Here is a 22,050-nt window from a genome sequence, read left to right as displayed (position 1 = left end):
GATACTGAGGGCATTAACAGTCACCCATATAGTGTGATACTAGCGTCACATGTCAGCCAGAATGGATAAGAATGGCAGTTGTCCTTTACTGGAAGACATTATTAGTAACTAGGTTGAGTTTGTATGCCATTGTGGGATTGGAACTCATAACTTTTGGGTTGTTAGTCCGGCATCATAGCCATGCAATATCATAGCTTATGCAAAAGCAAGAGCGCCCATAGGACATTTGGCTCAGGGCATTTCAACTGTAGTTGGATTAGTGAAGGGAAAACCAGCAAAATGTCTCCTGATGTCTACCCACTGGAAAAGTATGTTGAGGACTTAGGGTGAGGACAGATTTGGGCTGCTTTGTGATACTGCATGTGATTGTACAGCTTGTCAACACTCTCAATCCAGGCAACTGACACCATGAAATTGTACGTGAGAGCAAGCAGTAAGGAAAATGGAGAATAGATTACAAGAAGAGGAGAAAATATAAGTAGATTACAACATTTTGGCCAGCAGCCTTACTTACATAAATATATTAAGTCCCACATTTTGTCACACTGTGTTGAATGGCCTGTAATATAACAGCAATTTACAGTATCCTATTCACATGGATGACACCATTTGTCACTTTTTGTCATTGAATCATCTTGTGAAACGGGATATTTATCTGATGTGCAGGATCAAGACAACTTAACCTGGCATGTCAGATAAACATGGCATCTGGCATGTATATAGATCTTGGGACTTTGTTGAGTTATTCTAGCCAAATAACCTTGATGTTGAGAATAATTAGTTGATATGTAGATTCACAAGCCTACCTTTTTAACGTGATTTCATTTTTGGTCAGAGAATGTTTTAAAATTAATTTTGGCCCTAAAGTTACACAATTGCAGAGGATGTTGTTTGAATATTTGACTCGACAGAGCTAAAAACTTGGATTGGGACCATCTGAATTCTGAAGTCAACCTTCAAATAGTCAGCCCTTGGATCTTCACCATGACGTATAGTGCAAATACACTTTTACCAATGCTTAAACTACAAGTCTGTAGCAGTGCTGAAATCCCTCAACTAACCACCTGCAAATTTGTTTACCTAGAGTGCTGAATTTAAACTTTCTGATCTATTTAATTGGTTCACGTTGTACAATGCCTTGCCACACCTTGTGCGCGCCCCCACCCCCCTCACTCAGCGGACTGTGTGATAGAATTTTTAAGGAAAATTGCAATGCAGTGTGAGACCAGCCCTCCAGTTACTGAGGTAAGAGTAACTGGCAATCAGAGTCTGTAACAGTAACTGCAGAGAGCGATGCTCAGATATTTCTTGTAACAATGCTCCTTGTGCTGTTAGGACAGCAACCAGTCAGATCTGACAGTAGAGGTGTGAGAGAAGCTGCAAGCCAGCGTCAGATCAATCAGTCCAATTTGGGTACCTACTGTGAGGAATTTGCTTGTTCAGTAACAGTAATGCTTGAAAGCCAGTGCTTGTGTAATGTGACATTGGCAGGCTATCACTCTTTGTGTTGAGCTCCCAGATTTTTCCCTCATGCAGTGAAGAGTACCCAGAATCATTTATAAACTATTTTTCCCCTTCCCTTGTGGTCTTTCTGCACAACACAGTGCTGCAGTACCAGCCTGTTCTGCTGTTAAGAGAGGCACAAGGGTGGTCATCAGTAAATTACTCACATCTTGCTTCCTTTCCTATTACTTCTGCATTATGCCTTCCCATGAGGCATGATTACAATCAGAATTTAGCTGCCTGATGACTTACAGATATTAATGTGCATCCCAGCACTACTTGTAAGTACAAGCATTTTGACTTTAAAAATATTCCATAGGCTTCACTGAATGGCGGGAGTTTAAAGATTGCAATGTTTCGGTTCCTTTTGTTTTCTGTGGAAGATCTGTAAATTTCATCATTTATCATTTATGCCTTCCCTGAAATGCAGTTGAGCCAAAATTTAACTTAATAGAAGCAGACTATTCTTCTGCACGTGTTTCTGTGAGGATATTAAAATGGCTGGCTGAAGAGAAGACACATTTTCTCTCCTCAGCAGAAACGCAAGAATTTTCACATCAGGTTTATTCATCCACTTGTCACTTCATTTGCAAAGAATCTAGCCATTGACAAGGCAGTCAAATAATCTATATAAAGACAAAAAACTGCAGATGCTGGAAATCCAAAACAAGAACAAAAATACCTGGAAAAACTCAGCAGGTCTGACAGTATCTGCAGAGATGAACACAGTTAATATTTCGAGTCCGTATGACTATTCAACAGAATTAATAATCTATATGTTGGCCAACTAAAATCTAAATGGTGCGACAGCCACTGTGTTTCAGTGAGTCATTTGCCAACATACCCAAGTAATTGGACCAATGATAGCAGTCAACCAGAGTGACTGGTTCAAGAGAATGCAGTGTTTTACCTAACCAGGTATATGACATCAGTGTTATTTAGTCAGCATGCTATGAAATGACATTGTGTTGGTTAATTGTCTTTAAGTCGTAGTGAGAAGGCTACGCCTTTAATTCTTGAACATGTTTGCCAGTGACCTGAAACAATGATCCAGCAGTACACGCTGTTGCTAGAAAAGAAACTGTTTGATGGCTTCTTCTTAAACCGTATAATCTGTTGAATGAGCTTTTTATTAATTCAAACAGCAGTGACTGAAAAAAATGGTTTAAACTTTGTAGTTATGTGGTACATATTGCAGTGCAATTAAACTGGTTTGACTCCTTGTTAGTAAATCAGTACCAGCCAAATCTTTACTCCTGTGACAATCTTTGCACAGACAGAGGCCAAAACCATGTTGGTATTTTTCATACATTGAGTAGGCCAGCTGGCGAGGAACACACAAAAATATCCTTCCAAGCACCACCTACTGAGGCTGCACATGTGGACCCAACCTGCAGAGTGCAGTTTAGTCTTTACATTATCTAACAGCTGTTAGCATGGTCACAATTTGTGTATTAATTTTCTTATAAGAATATATTTTATCACCTTTGTGCGCCAACATAAGGTGGCAGGCTGTTTTTTGTGCTTTCCTAATGTGCTGCTTACTCCTGATACCCCCATTCCATGTTCTGAAATATTGTCATTCCATATAATTTCTTCAAGTCTGATGCTTCATGCGTTTTTGAAATCTGTCACAGTTTATAGGTATAATCTAACTAATGGAAAACATGTGGTTGTACGGAGTCCACTCTCTTATTAGTAGAAGTATAGAATGTTAGAAAGGCTATGTTAATAACTTGGCCTGCTCTGTCGCAGGTATGTAAATACCCTGATAATTTATAATTGGGAGAACTTCCTCTCTTTATAACTTTAAAAAAAATTGTATAACTCCAACACATAGATTCTAATGAGATGTAAAAATGGAAATAGAAATTGGCTTTATGATGTGAGAATTGACCTGTTGTAATTTTTATGGCGTTCCCATGGTTCAAACAATTTCTCTGAATCTTATGTAATGTTTAACTGAAGAATTTAGAATAACATTGGGCATCCTAGAGGCTCTGTGAAGTCATTGGATTAGTCTGTCTAATGTAAGAGTTCCCAGCATTTCTGTATTTGTTGACTTACTAGCCTCTTATTGCTGTAGCTGTATACTAATGAATTAAGAAATCTGTCATTGCTTTTTGGAAGTTGGAATAAGCGTTCCCTGGGACTGTGTCCCTATTTGCAAGCTATTCTCCACAATGGAAAGTTTGTAAACCACTGACTACATCCATCCAAATGCAATCTTTTTAGATGCCAACCATTTGACATTTGATACAGTTGGTGTTTTTGGTGCAGTTTCTGCTCAACTGGTAATTCCTACCCACAGTGTGCAGTGACAGTCCTCTGGAACAGCAGTCAGGTGGGGTAGAAGCAAGGAGGAAGTACCCATGTGAAGTCATGAAACAGAATGGTGTGGCGAGCACAGCAAGCTATGGGAAGGGGGGGGATCTGAGGAGTGATGCCAGAGAACTCTGAATGGTGTAGAAGAGTGGAGTGTAGAATGTCGACTTGTATCGAGTGGTAAATAAAAGCAAAAGTTTGAAGAAGTAAGAGAAATGTGACTGTGACAACAATGTAAACAATTTATCAGATTGAGCAACTGGTAGCACTCATATGAATCCATATTCTTCTGCTGTACAGTGATGCAATGTTGGGAACACCTGCAACTAAGTTCATGCAGCCAATGCCTCGTTGCACATTTAGTGTAACTGCATGTTATAGGCCAGAGTTTGGATTGGGACAGGGTCAATGTCAGGTTTTCTGAAATAGTTGATCAACTTTACTGGTTTCCTAGTTGGGTAGCTTTCTAAGAGAACCCGAGAAACAATTGGTTGCCCACTGTACATTTGAATGAGGTAATTGAGCATCTCTGCTTCCAAGGCTGCCTGTTACCTGACCTCAATTACCAGTTGCTGATAGTAAGCTTGAGGTGTTGGATTTTCTCCCTTGTGAAAGGGCAGACTACCTGAAAACAATATGTACGGTTGTTCTTCGCTGAGGTCTTATCCCATTGCCTCAGGGATATGTATGCTATACCTCACTCTAAGTTAAGTTCAAAAATATATGCAGAGATAAAAACAAAAAAACTGCGGATGCTGGAAATCCAAAACAAAAACAGAATTACCTGGAAAAACTCAGCAGGTCTGGCAGCATCGGCGGAGAAGAAAAGAGTTGACGTTTCGAGTCCTCATGACCCTTCGACAGAACTTGCGTTCGAGTCCAAGAAAGAGTTGAAATATAAGCTGGTTTAAGGTGTGTGTGTGGGGGGCGGAGAGATAGAGAGACAAAGAGGTGGGGGGGGGGGGGGTGTGGTTGTAGGGACAAACAAGCAGTGATAGAAGCAGATCATCAAAAGATGTCAACGACAATAGTACAATAGAACACATAGGTGTTAAAATTAAAGTTGGTGATATTATCTAAATGAATGTGCTAATTAAGAATGGATGGTAGGGCACTCAAGGTATAGCTCTAGTGGGGGTTTTTTTTTTATATAATGGAAATAGGTGGGAAAAGGAAAATCTTTATAATTTATTGGAAAAAAAAGGGAGGGGGAAACAGAAAGGGGGTGGGGATGGGGGAGGGAGCTTACGACCTAAAGTTGTTGAATTCAATATTCAGTCCGGAAGGCTGTAAAGTCCCTAGTCGGAAGATGAGGTGTTGTTCCTCCAGTTTGCGTTGGGCTTCACTGGAACAATGCAGCAAGCCAAGGACAGACATGTGGGCAAGAGAGCAGGGTGGAGTGTTGAAATGGCAAGCAACAGGGAGGTTTGGGTCATTCTTGCGGACAGACCGCAGGTGTTCTGCAAAGCGGTCGCCCAGTTTACGTTTGGTCTCTCCAATGTAGAGGAGACCACATTGGGAGCAACAAATGCAGTAGACTAAGTTGGGGGAAATGCAAGTGAAATGCTGCTTCACTTGAAAGGAGTGTTTGGGACCTTGGACGGTGAGGAGAGAGGAAGTGAAGGGGCAGGTGTTGCATCTTTTGCGTGGGCATGGGGTGGTGCCATAGGAGGGGGTTGAGGAGTAGGGGGTGATGGAGGAGTGGACCAGGGTGTCCCGGAGGGAGCGATCCCTACGGAATGCCGATAAGGGGGGTGAAGGGAAGATGTGTTTGGTGGTGGCATCATGCTGGAGTTGGCGGAAATGGCGGAGGATGATCCTTTGAATGCGGAGGCTGGTGGGGTGATAAGTGAGGACAAGGGGGACCCTATCATGTTTCTGGGAGGGAGGAGAAGGCGTGAGGGCGGATGCGCGGGAGATGGGCCGGACACAGTTGGGGGCCCTGTCAACGACCGTGGGTGGAAAACCTCGGTTAAGGAAGAAGGAAGACATGTCAGAGGAACTGTTTTTGAATGTAGCATCATCGGAACAGATGCGACGGAGGCGAAGGAACTGAGAGAATGGGATGGAGTCCTTACAGGAAGCGGGGTGTGAGGAGCTGTAGTCGAGATAGCGGTGGGAGTCGGTGGGTTTGTAATGGATATTGGTGGACAGTCTATCACCAGAGATTGAGACAGAGAGGTCAAGGAAGGGAAGGGAAGTGTCAGAGATGGACCACGTGAAAATGATGGAGGGGTGGAGATTGGAAGCAAAATTAATAAATTTTTCCAAGTCCTGACGAGAGCATGAAGCGGCACCGAAGTAATCATCGATGTACCGGAGAAAGAGTGGTGGAAGGGGGCCGGAGTAGGACTGGAACAAGGAATGTTCCACATACCCCATAAAGAGACAGGCATAGCTGGGGCCCATGCGGGTACCCATAGCCACACCTTTTATTTGGAGGAAGTGAGAGGAGTTGAAGGAGAAATTGTTCAGTGTGAGAACAAGTTCAGCCAGACGGAGGAGAGTAGTGGTGGATGGGGATTGTTCGGGCCTCTGTTCGAGGAAGAAGCTAAGGGCCCTCAGACCATCCTGGTGGGGGATGGAGGTGTAGAGGGATTGGACGTCCATGGTGAAGAGGAAGCGGTTGGAGCCAGGGAACTGGAAATTGTTGATGTGACGTAAGGTGTCAGAGGAATCACGGATGTAGGTGGGTAGGGACTGGACAAGGGGAGAGAGAAGGGAGTCAAGATAACGAGAAATGAGTTCTGTGGGACAGGAACAAGCTGGACGATCGGTCTACCGGGGCAGTTCTGTTTGTGGATTTTGGGTAGGAGATAGAAGCGGGCCGTCCGAGGTTGGGAGACTATCAGGTTGGAAGCTGTGGGAGGGAGATCCCCAGAGGAGATGAGGTCAGTGACAGTCCTGGAAACAATGGCTTGATGTTCAGTGGTGGGGTCATGGTCCAGGGAGAGGTAGGAGGAAGTGTCTGCGAGTTGACGCTCAGCCTCCGCGAGGTAGAGGTCAGTGCACCAGACAACAACAGCACCACCCTTGTCAGCGGGTTTGATGACAATGTCAGGGTTGGACCTGAGAGAATGGAGTGCAGTAAGTTCAGAGAGAGACAGGTTAGAATGGGTGAGAGGAGCAGAGAAATTGAGACGACTAATGTCGCGCCGACAGTTCTCAATGAAAAGATCAAGAGAAGGTAAGAATCCAGAGGGAGGGGTCCAGGTGGAGGGAGAATATTGGAGATGGGTAAAAGGATCCGTTGAACTGGGAGAGGACTCCTGCCCAAAGAAGTGAGCCCGGAGACGAAGACGGCGGAAGAAGAGTTCAGCATCATGCCGAGCCCGAAATTCATTGAGGTGAGGGCGTAAGGGTGTGAAACTAAGTCCTTTGCTGAGCACTGAACTTACTGCACTCCATTCTCTCAGGTCCAACCCTGACCCGCTTGGACCTGAGAGAATGGAGTGCAGTAAGTTCAGTGCTCAGCAAAGGACTTAGTTTCATACCCTCACGCCCTCACCTCAATGAATTTCGGGCTCGGCATGATGCTGAACTCTTCTTCCGCCGTCTTCGTCTCCGGGCTCACTTCTTTGGGCAGGAGTCCTCTCCCAGTTCAACGGATCCTTTTACCCATCTCCAATATTCTCCCTCCACCTGGACCCCTCCCTCTGGATTCTTACCTTCTCTTGATCTTTTCATTGAGAACTGTCGGCGCGACATTAGTCGTCTCAATTTCTCTGCTCCTCTCACCCATTCTAACCTGTCTCTCTCTGAACTTACTGCACTCCATTCTCTCAGGTCCAACCCTGACATTGTCATCAAACCCGCTGACAAGGGTGGTGCTGTTGTTGTCTGGCGCACTGACCTCTACCTCGCGGAGGCTGAGCGTCAACTCGCAGACACTTCCTCCTACCTCTCCCTGGACCATGACCCCACCACTGAACATCAAGCCATTGTTTCCAGGACTGTCACTGACCTCATCTCCTCTGGGGATCTCCCTCCCACAGCTTCCAACCTGATAGTCTCCCAACCTCGGACGGCCCGCTTCTATCTCCTACCCAAAATCCACAAACAGAACTGCCCCGGTAGACCGATCGTCTCAGCTTGTTCCTGTCCCACAGAACTCATTTCTCGTTATCTTGACTCCCTTCTCTCTCCCCTTGTCCAGTCCCTTCCCACCTACATCCGTGATTCCTCTGACACCTTACGTCACATCAACAATTTCCAGTTCCCTGGCCCCAACCGCTTCCTCTTCACCATGGACGTCCAATCCCTCTACACCTCCATCCCCCACCAGGATGGTCTGAGGGCCCTTAGCTTCTTCCTCGAACAGAGGCCCGAACAATCCCCATCCACCACTACTCTCCTCCGTCTGGCTGAACATGTTCTCACACTGAACAATTTCTCCTTCAACTCCTCTCACTTCCTCCAAATAAAAGGTGTGGCTATGGGTACCCGCATGGGCCCCAGCTATGCCTGTCTCTTTATGGGGTATGTGGAACATTCCTTGTTCCAGTCCTACTCCGGACCCCTTCCACCACTCTTTCTCCGGTACATCGATGATTACTTCGGTGCCGCTTCATGCTCTCGTCAGGACTTGGAAAAATTTATTAATTTTGCTTCCAATCTCCACCCCTCCATCATTTTCACGTGGTCCATCTCTGACACTTCCCTTCCCTTCCTTGACCTCTCTGTCTCAATCTCTGGTGATAGACTGTCCACCAATATCCATTACAAACCCACCGACTCCCACAGCTATCTCGACTACAGCTCCTCACACCCCGCTTCCTGTAAGGACTCCATCCCATTCTCTCAGTTCCTTCGCCTCCGTCGCATCTGTTCCGATGATGCTACATTCAAAAACAGTTCCTCTGACATGTCCTCCTTCTTCCTTAACCGAGGTTTTCCACCCACGGTCGTTGACAGGGCCCTCAACTGTGTCCGGCCCATCTCCCGCGCATCCGCCCTCACGCCTTCTCCTCCCTCCCAGAAACATGATAGGGTCCCCCTTGTCCTCACTTATCACCCCACCAGCCTCCGCATTCAAAGGATCATCCTCCGCCATTTCCGCCAACTCCAGCATGATGCCACCACCAAACACATCTTCCCTTCACCCCCCTTATCGGCATTCCGTAGGGATCGCTCCCTCCGGGACACCCTGGTCCACTCCTCCATCACCCCCTACTCCTCAACCCCCTCCTATGGCACCATCCCATGCCCACGCAAAAGATGCAACACCTGCCCCTTCACTTCCTCTCTCCTCACCGTCCAAGGTCCCAAACACTCCTTTCAAGTGAAGCAGCATTTCACTTGCATTTCCCCCAACTTAGTCTACTGCATTTGTTGCTCCCAATGTGGTCTCCTCTACATTGGAGAGACCAAACGTAAACTGGGCGACTGCTTTGCAGAACACCTGCGGTCTGTCCGCAAGAATGACCCAAACCTCCCTGTCGCTTGCCATTTCAACACTCCACCCTGCTCTCTTGCCCACATGTCTGTCCTTGGCTTGCTGCATTGTTCCAGTGAAGCCCAACGCAAACTGGAGGAACAACACCTCATCTTCCGACTAGGGACTTTACAGCCTTCCGGACTGAATATTGAATTCAACAACTTTAGGTCGTAAGCTCCCTCCCCCATCCCCACCCCCTTTCTGTTTCCCCCTTCCCTTTTTTTTCCAATAAATTATAAAGATTTTCCTTTTCCCACCTATTTCCATTATATAAAAAAAAACCCCACTAGAGCTATACCTTGAGTGCCCTACCATCCATTCTTAATTAGCACATTCGTTTAGATAATATCACCAACTTTAATTTTAACACCTATGTGTTCTATTGTACTATTGTCGTTGACATCTTTTGATGATCTGCTTCTATCACTGCTTGTTTGTCCCTACAACCACACCACCCCACCCCACCCCCTCCACCTCTTTGTCTCTCTATCTCTCCGCCCCCCACACACACACCTTAAACCAGCTTATATTTCAACTCTTTCTTGGACTCGAACGCAAGTTCTGTCGAAGGGTCATGAGGACTCGAAACGTCAACTCTTTTCTTCTCTGCCGATGCTGCCAGACCTGCTGAGTTTTTCCAGGTAATTCTGTTTTTGTAATATATGCAGAGTGTTGAGTTCATCAGAGACAAGTGAGGAATTGTTAGCTGTTACAAGGTTCCATTAACTATATAAGACCTGTAGGAAAACGGTAAAACATTATTCAAGCTGCTGCTAGCAGATTTATTCCTGTTTTGAAATGGTGGCATTTGGGTTCTATGCCCCCAACTTGTTACATGCTGACAGTTCCTGACTTTGACTGATTCCTTCATGAAGGTGAGCAGCTGCACTGGAGGATAGAAAGATGCAGTTGTAGTCAACTCAACTTGCCTCTTAGTAGCCATGAGGGAGTGGGCTATGGCAGGATAGACACTTGGCCATTAGTCCATGCTGGTGTGCAGTGGAGAACTGCATGAGGATGGAGAGAAGATTATCCAACAATGAGGATCTAGAAAGAATGATGAAAAGGATTTTAGTGCTTGCCTCCAATTCTTGAGGAATTAAGACTGCGATATTTGGCTTTGTACCATTGCTGATGTTGGGGAAACACAAACCTGGAAATGGTGGCAGTTCTGCTTCCAGCCAATTCTGGCACAGCCTGCACTGCATGCATGCACCAGGATTCTGTAGAGTGAGCAAATCCTGACATCATTCCGTGCCAAACGCAGATTTAGCACCAAGTTGCCATTTTGGATGTTGCAGGTCCTGTTAATGCCCTTTCTTAAACACTCCCATGTGTACCATCCCTGTTTAAAGGAATCAAGAGGGTGGGATGAGGAGGATTTTTTTTTACGCGATCTGAAATGTACAGCCTGATAGGGTGGTGGGAGCAGATTTAATAGTAATTTTCAAAAGGAGAATTGGATAAATAGTCGAAGGGGAGAAATTTGGAGGGGAAGAGCAGAGGGAGAGTGGGACTGATTGGATAGTTCTCTAAAGAGATCAGCATGAATGCGAAGGGCCAAATGGCCTCCTTCTGTGCTGCACCATTCTATGATTCTATGATATGAAACTTCCAGGAGAGGTGCCTTTGGCTTTTGCAGTTGCAGAGTGAGTGGATGCACTTTGTTCAGTGTTGTTGGAGGAATGCTGAAAAGATGTTGGAGTCAGAGGGAATATTGCTGGACATTTATAAGGAGTGCAGAGGATTAGGGCTTGTGAGCTGAAAGTCTGCGAACACTAATGGGGGTTATAGTTACAGTTCCTCTTGTGCTGCAGCGGAGGAGAAGCTGTGCAAAGAAAGGAGGGCGCCCATTATAAGGCCAAACCCACCTATGTTTTTTCAGAGGACACTTCTACTACCTGCATCTCAGTTAAGAGGTGGACACTGAACTGCACCCCTCTTCCAACCAGAACTACAGTCGCACAACAGGTAGTGGCTGGTGCTGCCAGTGACTGTGGTGATCACTGTCACTCTCAATTTCTATGCAAGCAGATTCTTCCAGGCAGGAGCCAGCAACATTGTCAATGTAACTCAGATCACCATGTATCGCTGCATTAGGGAGGTGACAGAGGCCCTGTTCATCAGGAGAGGAGACTTTATTGTCTTCTCCCTGCCCAGAGAAAAGAAGGGGGAATGAACTTGTGGCTTGGGTTAATGGATTCCCAGATTCCTAATAGTGCAGGGAGCCACCAACTGAACATGACTTTGTGAGATCAATACATACCACAATCGCAAGAGCTACCACTCCATAAAAGTGCAGTTATTATGCGACCATTCCCAGACCATCATGCTGATGACTGTCTGCTATCGTGGCAGCAGCCATGATGCTTTCATCCTGTACTTGTCAGCTGTTCTCACATGTTTGAGCCACCACAACACCAGAGGGTGGCTGCTTGGCGACCAGGGCCATCTGCTGTACATGTGGTTCGTGACTCCTCACCTCCTCTTGACCACATAGCCAGTTCTCATGCAATGAGAGCCATGCTGCCATGAGCAATGTCATAAAACAGACCATTCATATCCTGAGACAACGGTTCTGTTGCCTGGATGGAGCCCTCCTGTACTCACCAGAGCATCTTTCCAACTTCATGCGGCATCCTCCACAACCTCTCTCTCATGTGGCACTTGCCACCAGACCTTGTTTGTGAACTGGAAGAGGAGTATGAGGATGGGAGAATCATCTTTGCTCTGGACGGATTGTCTGTCAGCAGCTAATCAGACTCTGGTTTCACTTAAATCTAATCCCCACTTCACCATTATTTCATAATTCTCCACCTTTTCATCCCTCTGCTATGGGCCATCACAGCGACCCCTGGCAAATATCCTGAAATAAAAGACACCGCAAAAAAAAATTCCATAACAACTTAATTCAACAACACTCCCAATAATACAATACTTAACAATACACCAATGTGCATTCCCTCTGAACCTGTTTTGTGGGTGCCTTTGCCTGCCCTCATGCTCCTACACAGAACTAATCCAATGGCTGGCAGAAGGCTACTGACTTTCGCTAGGGAAGACTGCAGATAACCTTGCAGGACAACCTCATGCATCTCTAGACCTTGAGCGGTTGGCTTCAGATTGCACCACCTTGGCATGGCGGCAGCTCACTCATGCCTTGTGACTTACCGTGTGCTAATCCCAAACTTATACTCCCTCCAATAGATGCATCTAGTGTTTGCGCTGGTGGCTGCAAGTATCAGATCAAATGACGGTGCTTCAGATGTGTGATCTTGGGTATCTGAAAGCAAAAAATGCAGAAAGGGAAGGGCTTGGATGACGGAAGTGGAGATGGGGTGGAAAGTAGCAGCTGTGTGATCACACCATCTGCGGGTGAAGTGGGAGTTGAGAAGGTGCGTAAGGCAGGAACATAGCATCATCCTGAATGCTCTCAGTGATGTCAAATGCTATGGGCTCAGTTACAGTTGGCCCTATAATGGGGAACCCATCTCCTCCAAAGTGTTTAGGAGATGCAGTCATGCCTGTCCCCCAGCAGTTCTTCTGCCACTCCCTGTTATGTGCCGCCCCTGTCCTGTAAGAGAGGGATGAGAGTCAGTGAACTTGGTGCAGTGTGTTTGGCTGATGTACCTGTTCTAGCTGAATAGTTGGAATATGTGGAAGCTGTGAGATGCGAGTCTGAGGCCTGCAGCTGTGGCAAGTGGGTGAGGTGAAGTATCTGAATGTCAGGCATGAGTCCTGATCGCTAGAGATTGCTGCTGAGTGAGTGATAGGTGTATGTGCATTGAGTAGAATGAGAAGTCAGACAATATCATTTGAAGATGCATTCACTGACCTTGACCACTCGTGTGAGATCATTGAAGCTTTTGCTGCACTGCAACCAGGTCCTCGGGACCAGACTCCTGGAATTGCCCTCTGTTGCCACCTGCTTGCATTACGTATGTATGTATATGCCTCAAGGCCTTCATGGCCTCCTTCAGAAACATGACCTCTCTCTCTTCCTTTCCATCTCCTGGACAAAGGCCTCAGATGCAGGATCAGAGAGCCTGGGAGAGCTCTCTCTGGCCTGTTTCTGCTTCCTACATTGCCTTTCATGTACAGTTTGATCAGCTGTTGCAGCCTGAAAGCACCTCCCCTTTAAGAAGGCCAGGCTGTTTATAAGGAGTTCAGGCCATCAGTGCACCATGTCAGTCACCCACACACCTGGGCCCCTGCTAAGCACGTAGCCAGAGAGTAGCACATTTCACACTGGGCTACATGTCACAATCATTGAGATGAGCAAACAGAACGAAGTTTGTGTGCTGCCTGCGATATTTCAAACGAACACAGGGTATTTTCACATTGTGATCCCCACACCCGCTAACAGGCCCAGTCCAATTTTTATTCCTAATTTACTCAAATGAGGAATGATGAGGGAAATTTTTGAACCATCTATTGCATTCTTGTAACAGCGAATATTAATAATATGGGTAATTTAGTTTATTAGATTTCTCTTGGTTTAAGTACTGCGAATATCTTTCAGCTGGTACTTCTGGCTCTAGTCCAGTGCTCACTTACTGGAGTTAACTGGGTTACTGTGATGGTTTTTTCCCAGCTGAGAATTCTCGGTAAGCAATGTCAATGTGCATTCGCTGTTTCTGTGTGAAGCCTGTCCTTTATAACAATGGGTAACATGTTGAAAACAGTGACTTTGCCATCGGGGTTTAGTTCCGTTTTGAAAAAGGCCGAATTGTGTTTGGTCTAGTACGACATCCTATTTAAAAATAAATCTCCAGCGAATCACTTTTCTCTGTATGCAGAGATACACAGAAAGGCAAGGAGAAAGCACCCATCACAGTCACTTCAAACACGACCAAGAAAATCCCCTCAGCAAGGAACATAGCTGGAGGGAATTACAGAAGTCAATAGCGTTCATGTCACTTAATTATTATTGCAACCCCCGTGTTCTTGAGAAAGAAATGCAAATTTTTTGAAGCTAAAAAAGTGAATGAGGTTCTAAACTCATTGGATTAACCCATAGCCTGGCTCTGCAGGTCCGTTATATATTGCTGTGTTCTCTCTCTCTCCCTCTCCAATCATTGCTTGCATGATATTTCTTCTCTGTTGATGTTGTCCTGCTAGCCCAGAGCTTCCGAAGCATCTGTGAAAAAAATATATAGAATATAAATATAAAAATTGGAGTAGATCATTCAGCCCCTTGAACCCATTCTGCTGTCCAAGTTGATCAGTACTGTTCAGTATCTGAACTCCATTTCTTCCAAATGTGTTGATTCCAAAGTGACCAATTGTCCCTTATCATACGGGATCATCCAGTATCTGAGCCCACTGTCCCGTGTCCCGAGCTGCATGGTGCCGGGATGCTGTTTGTCTTGTAATTTGAACCTTTAAATTTCTCATATGTGTAGTTCCTGCCCTCCCCCTGTTTGCGTGCTCTAAGAGCTCGGGCAACACCTCTCCCCTTTGCTCTCATCTTTGGCATCACCACCCCTCCCCAACCATCCCCCAACTACCCAGCCGACTCGAACAGATCTATGGACCCCCATGTCAGGTTGTCCCTTAATTTCCTCTGCAAGAATTGCCCACCCTGATTGGTGCCCTTAACAAATAAAAACCTATTGATCTCAGTCTTTGAAATTCCAATTGATCCAGCATCCATTACCACTTGGGGGAGTGAATTCCAGATTTCCATTGTGTGGAAAAGGTACACTTCATCATTTCATTTCTAACTGGTCTAAGTCTAACTTTAAAGTTATGATTTCTTGTTCTGGATTCCCATCCCAGAGGAAATAATTTCTCTGAAACTACCCTAACAGACTTCTTTTATCATTTATCATCTTCTTTTCTCATTTATTCTTTTATCATCTGGTGCACTGACCTCTACCTCGCGGAGGCTGAGCATCAACTCGCAGACACTTCCTCCTACCTCCCCCGGACCATGACCCCACCACTGAACATCAAGCCATTGTTTCCAGGACTGTTACTGACCTCATCTCCTCTGGAGATCTTCCTTCCACAGCTTCCAGCCTCATAGTCTCCCAACCTCGGACAGCCCGCTTCTACCTCCTACCCAAAATCCACAAAAAGGTTGTCCCAGCAGACCGATCGTGTCAGCTTGTACCTGCCCCACAGAACTCATTTCTTGCTATTTTGACTCCATTCTCTTTCCCCTTGTCCAGTCCCTTCCCACCTACATCCGTGATTCCTCTGACACCCTACATTATATCAACAATTTCCAGTTCCCTGGCCCCAACCGCCTCCTCTTCACCATGGACGTCCAATCCCTCTACAGCTCCATCCCCCACCAGGATGGTCTGATGGCTCTCGGCTTCTTCCTCGAACAGAGGCCCGAACAATCCCCATCCACCACCACTCTCCTCCGTCTGGCTGAACTTGTTCTCACGCTGAACAATTTCTCCTTCAACTCCTCTCACTTCCTCCAAGTTAAAGGTGTGGCTATGGGTACCTGCATGGGCCCCAGTTATGCCTGTCTCTTTATGGGGTATGTGGAACATTCCTTGTTTCAGTCCTACTCCGGCCCTCTCCCACAACTCTTTCTCCGTACATCAATGACTGCTTCGGTGCCGCTTCATGCTCTCGTCTGGACCTGGAAAAATTTATTAATTTTGCTTCCAATTTCCACCCCTCCATCATTTTCACACGGTCCATCTCTGACACTTCCCTTCCCCTCCTTAACCTCTCTGTCTTAATTTCTGGTGACAGCTTGTCCACCAATATTCATTGCAAGCCTACCGACTCCCACAGCTACCTCGACTACAGCTCCTCACACCCCGCTTCCTGTAAGGGCTCCATCCCATTCTCTCAGTTCCTTCACCTCCTCCGCATCTGTTCTGATGACGCCACTTTCAAAAACAGTTCCTCTGACATGTCTTCTTTCTTGACCGAGGTTTTCCACCCACGGTTGACAGGGCCCACAACCGTGTCCGGCCCATCTCCCACGCATCCGCCCTCACACCTTCCTCTCCCTCCCAGAACCATGATAGGGTCCCCTTTGTCCTCACTTATCACCCCACCAGCCTCCGCATTCAAAGGATCATCCTCCGCTATTTCCACCAACTCCAGCATGATGCCACCACCAAACACACCTTCCCTTCAGCCCTCCTGGCAGCATTCCGCAAGGATCATTCCCTCCGGGACACCCTGGTCCAATCCTCCATCACCCCTTACACCTCAACCTCTTCCCAAGGCACCTTCCCCTGCAACCGCAGAAGGTACAACACCTGCCCCTTTACTTCCCCCCTCCTCACCATCCAAGGGCCCAAACACTCCTTTCAAGTGAAGCAGCATTTCACTTGCACTTCCCTCAATTTAGTCTACTGCATTCGCTGCTCCCAATGCTGTTTCCTCTACATTGGAGAGACCAAACGCAGACTGGGTGACCGCTTTGCGGAACCACTTCAATCTGTCCGCAAGCATGACCCAGACCTCCCTGTCGCTTGCCATTTCAACACTCCACCCTGCTGTCATGCCCACATGTCCATCCTTGGCCTGCTACATTGTTCCATTGAAGCTCAACGCAAACTGGAGGAACAGCACCTCATCTTCCGACTAGGCACTTTACAGCCTTCCGGACTGAATATTGAGTTCAAAAACTTTAGATCATGAACTCTCTCCTCCATCCCCACCCCCTTTCTGATCCCCCTTTTTTCCAATAATTTATATAGATTTTTATTTTCCCACCTATTTCCATTATTTTTAAATGTATATCCATCCATTGTTTTATCTCTGCCTTTTAGCCTATTTCAATCCCTTCCCTTCACCCCACCCCCACTAGGGCTATCTGTACCTTTATTATCACATTCCTTATGTAATATCACCAGCTTCAACACCTCTTTGTCCTTTTGTCTATGACATCTTTTGGTTATCTCCACCTATCACTGGCCCTCTATTCAGCTTTTCTTGTCCCCCCCCCAAACCAACTTATATTTCACGTCTTTTCTACTTTTACTTAGTTCTGTTGAAGAGTCATACAGACCAGAACGTTAACTGTGTTCCTCTCCGCAGATGCTGTCAGATCTGCTGAGTTTTTCCAGGTTTTTTTGTTTTTGTTTTGGATTTCCAGCATCTGCAGTTTTTTGCTTTTATCTTTTATCATTTGATCTGATTACCCCTCAAACTACTAAATGCAAGGAAATACAAGTCCAAGTTACATAATCTGTTCTCAAAATTGAAACCCTTAAGCCCCAGTATCATTCTGGTGAGTTTGTACTGCACCCACTCTGTTGCTGCTCTGCTCCACCACTACTACAGCAACAACACCGTTTTACTTTTCAAGGTAAATGTGCTACAAACAGTTAAGAAATGCCAACATTAATTTTGTGTTCCTTACACTGAGATAAACTTCCAGTCGACGTCTAATGTTCACTTGACAATGGTAACAGCAGATAGAAAGCTTTAATCCTAACTAATGACCCAATAGCAGAGAGAGGCCTGATTGGGCAAACTCTGATCTAGGACTCAAAAACAAAAATACCTGGAAAAACTCAGCAGGTCTGGCAGCATCTGTGGAAGGGAGCACAGTTAATGTTTCGAGTCTGCATGACTCTTCAATAGACCTTAGTTCTGTTGAAGAGTCATGCAGACTCAAAACGTTAACTGTGCTCCCTTCCACAGATGCTGCCAGACCTGCTGAGTTTTTCCAGGTATTTTTGTTTTTGTTTTCGATTTCCAGCATCCGCAGTTTTTTGCTTTTATCTGATCTAGGGCTGCTTTTTTTTCCAGATTTCCAAATGTGTGTTCAGATTCCTTCATGTTTTTGTAACTTTCCTGGGATAGTTTCAGATTTGTAGTTGAATCAATGCTGTTGTGATTACAGTATATCTACCACCCAGAGTGTGCCATCAAAACTGGGCAAATGTATCGAATCAGGATTTTAAAATTACTCTGCTGCAATTTAACTTATCACTATGTGGTTAGATTTTTTGCTGCTTGCTGGACTGCAATCTATGGAGCATCTTAGCTTAGTGGGGAGGGGGAGGGTGGGACACAAAAAGTAGAGAAACAACTGACCATGCCCTGCCATCTGCCCATGGGGAAGCATTGCCTGTGATATTAGAGATATCTCTGAGGCCTTGTTTTCCCCTCCCACTCTGCTGATAGGCCATGTAAAGACTGGATGTTGGAAATAGAAGGGGGTGGGGTGGTGGGGGTTGGAGGCCAGGGTTGGGGGGTGGGGGGGGGGTGGGGTGGTAGTTGAGATAAACAGAAATAAAAAGCTGAGGAGTAATAAAGCTTTCAGATTCTGAATTGGAATTAACTGGGGTGCGAAACGAAAACAAAATGAAAAATAAACAGTAACGCAGGAAGACCAGAAGGCGTTGTAAAAGGAAAATCAAACTGCAAATCAAAATAATAATTTTAAAAATAACATTCAGTGTGTCTGGTTTCTAAGTGAGTGTGTTTTTTTAAGGCTGGCTCACATGATTTTTCAAGGGGTTGGAATAAATTGTGATTAGTTAAAAGCTTCAGCATAGTCCAGAGTGAGTGCCGTGAGGAGTTTACAGTGGTGTGAAGGTGACTCTATCCGTGTTAGGGGAGCCTGGACCTTTCCTCGAAGCTCAGGACAAAAGCCTTTTCTTTCCATTTGTGTTCAAAGAGACATTTGTCTCGAGATGTTGCAGCTGTGGGCAGGGGGACTGCTTGATCGAAGACATCCCTTGTAGTTGTACTGACGGAGCCTGCGAACTAGACCCTGAACACTTAGTGTCTGCTTGTTGTGTTTTTTTTTAATTACTCCTTTTTTTTCTCTGCTACCATGTACCATGTGTGATTCTTACTAATGTATTAATGTGAAGAATGTGGAAGCAACATTTTCCAGGCAAGGAAAACTTCCTGTTTCTTTTCTCTTTGTTTAATAATTGTGCACCATCTTTTCAAACTGTAAACGTTTGGTTTATACTAGTGGATTAATCCTTCCATTTGAGTGTGTATGAGTGCGTGTGTTTGACGAGAGTCACTAGTCTGTTTATGCGCACTTCATATGCTACAGTTTAACACATTTAAACCATCTAAGCTCTGTTGTGGTGCATGCAATGGAGATTAATGAGAATTAGAGAAATGGCTTCCCTTTTGTTTTTCTGCTAGATCGTACCGGCAACATTGCAGTCACACAAAGGCTGCTATTTAGCAAGGAGTAATCTCTAATTTACTTGGCAGGGGTGGCATTGGAATAGGATATGACTGGGTGGCAAAGAGCAAGAGACGTGAGCAAGGACAAGCAGTCTTTGTGCATCAGCAGTAAAACAAAGACACTTTATACAGTGTGCTCCATGCAACAAGCTGTTCAGCCTTTCAATTGAGGGGGAGGTGGGGTCCTCTGTACTGTAGACAGTGGGAGCTCATAGCTCTCCACTGAATAAAATACAGCCTGGCTCCCCAAGTAAAACAGCTGAAATGAAGAACTAAATTTGTGGCTAACGATGTACAATTGAAGGGAAAGTGGCCATTTAGTCAAATTACTGAGTTGTGTATTTTTTCCAGATATCCCAACATACAATCCGCTTTAACAAACTTCTCAACATTTTTGAAGCAGCCTGGCTGTAATTGATTTTTTAAAAAACATAATCTGAATACAGCCTGAAATGTTATAAGATGACATTGTAGAATTAGTATTGTCCCCTTTGATTCAAGCTTCTCAAAACAAACACATCAGAATATGTAATAAGGACAGGCTGATTTACAAGCAGTCACTGTGGCTCGCTTTTGTGGAGACTCGAGCCCAGCTCTAAGCACACTTGATGTGTTTATTAGTGACGCTGAAGCTTTTTCCTTCCCGCCTCTCCCTTCACTGCCCCTCATTCCTCAGCTGAGTGTAGATGCATGGCCTGTAACAGGTATCTGCATTGAGAGATTTAAATTATTAGCAAAATCAGGCTGCATAACAGCAAAGTGCTTGGCACCTCATTTTATTTACTACAGTGCAAACAAGTTAGGAACATCCTGCCTAGGCTGTTGACTGCTGTTCTGAGAGGATAGGGAAAAATTATGTTTGCTTAACAAAATACCCTATTAATAAAGTACCCTATTGCCATATCTGTTACGGATTGGCATTTGTGAAGGCATAGTCCACTCACTGGACTTTCTGGCCCATAGAGGTCAGCAGCCCCTGCAAAGATGTTTTGAAGTGAAAAGTTGAAAAAATAGAGTTTAGTTTTTAGTCATTCAGCTGCAAGGAGAATTTGCCTTTCTAGTTAACGAGACAAATTCCTGTGCATCAACACTGGAGCCAGATTGGATAATCATTGATTTTGCAACCATGTTGAATGGTACTTGCAGCAGAACTTTTCCGCAAGGCCAGTCCATTGAAACATTCTTTGCTTAAGCCAGTGGTCAGAAATGGCAGGAAGTTCAGATCAACATAAACTTTCACATTGACGAAGTTATGAAGTTTCAGGAATTTCTACCTTGAAGTTTTTCAGTGGCCCAATGGAGCATGTGTCATGCATTCAGTACGGACAACACCTTTTTTGTCCTCATTCCCATTCCGGATCCAGCTGAATAGTATTAACCTCCACCTCTCTTTACACTATGTTAATAAGATACCTGTACTACACTGCTTGAGGCCCTGTGAAAGAACTGTACAAACAACTGGGGCATCTAACAGAAATATTTTCAAAATTAAACAGTGACTTTTGAGAGTTAACTAAAATTATATGTGTTGTTAGACTTTGTCAATAGGCTCAGGATAAAGGTCAAGGATTTTGCCAGGCTGCCCTTTGCAAAATGGCAGAATCCTTGTACATTCAGAGGTAGTGTCAATATAGTGATTAAGAAGCAAAGATGAGTATGCAGTGTTTCTAGAAGTAAATTTATGGTAAGTTAACCTTTCACCTTCAGTTGGAGAAGTTTTTTGTCGTTCAAAAGGTTTAGGAGTGTTTTGGTTTGAAAATAACATTTGAGATTAATATAATTGATTGTCACTGTTCTAAATAATCTGCAATATTGACATGGCACAAATGCTATATTTACAAAATTAATAATGCCTTCATGCAATGTATTTTCATTGCCAATCTTGATTGCAGCTGCTACAGTCATTCATAAGTTAAAATGGTGTTTAGCATGATGAAGAAAAATGACATGTGCAGGGGCAGGTTTTTAAATAATTAGCGTAGATGCAGTGTGACTGAATGTTTGGATAGAGACGATAGCAGTAGCAGATGTTCTGCAAACCTGCCGTTTCTGCACTCCTCTTGCCAGCTCCTCATCTTCTGGGAGCTCAAGTTGTTTGAAAGGAACACTGCTGTGTGTTGGGAGTGCAACTGAATTGCATTTTATTGACTTGGGCCAGTGTGATGTTTAGTGGTTTTCTTTCTTGGTATTGGCGAGTAATTGATTATTAACTCCTTCATTTACCAATACTATTCACAAGCAGTTCTTAGCAAAAATGTCCAATAGCTTCAGGACTTGCATAGTGTTCAAGCTTACCTTCCCTTGTTGGATGTGTTTTGCCAGGTTACCAGATGGAGTATTGTGTTTCAGGGGAGAGCTGCATTGGATAAGAGTTCTGGGTATCTCTGCTCAGCAATCAGAGGGGGACTCGTAATTGCTCTGCTCTACTTGCTAGGTCAAAGATGGTGACCACAGGGGAAATAACAGTATTTGTTAATCTTGTACTTTATCACTATGTTCTGGTGCTGTGACTATATATATTTTTTATATATACCCCATGTAGTGATCAAGTTTATAATTTACACAAGAGACTATTTCCCAACTATTCATCCAAGGGACACCTACACAAAAAAGAGGCTCTGAACATTCCTATTTTTCTA

The 22,050-nt window shown here is 44.9% G+C and overlaps 1 protein-coding gene across 11 annotated transcripts in view; it reads left to right on the top strand.

Annotated features, from left to right (window-relative positions):
• LOC121290130 (C-terminal-binding protein 2) overlaps nt 1-22,050 on the top strand; it is a 321,857-nt gene that overhangs the window by 219,123 nt on the left and 80,684 nt on the right. Inside the window, exon 1 of one of the 11 annotated variants that reach the window (XM_041210343.1) lies at nt 18,743-19,100. The exons of the other annotated variants lie outside the window; for them this stretch is intronic. Within the exon in view, the coding sequence (XP_041066277.1) occupies nt 19,079-19,100 (22 nt within the window). The 5' untranslated portion in view covers nt 18,743-19,078. Of the gene's footprint in view, nt 1-18,742; nt 19,101-22,050 lie in introns of those variants that run through there. 11 annotated transcript variants of the gene reach the window in all.

Source organism: Carcharodon carcharias, chromosome 17 (assembly GCF_017639515.1).
Source record: "Carcharodon carcharias isolate sCarCar2 chromosome 17, sCarCar2.pri, whole genome shotgun sequence".
NCBI classification, from domain to species: Eukaryota; Metazoa; Chordata; class Chondrichthyes; order Lamniformes; family Lamnidae; genus Carcharodon; species Carcharodon carcharias.
The sequence above is the reverse complement of the archived record's forward strand: the minus strand, read 5'-3'. Positions and strand labels throughout refer to the sequence as shown.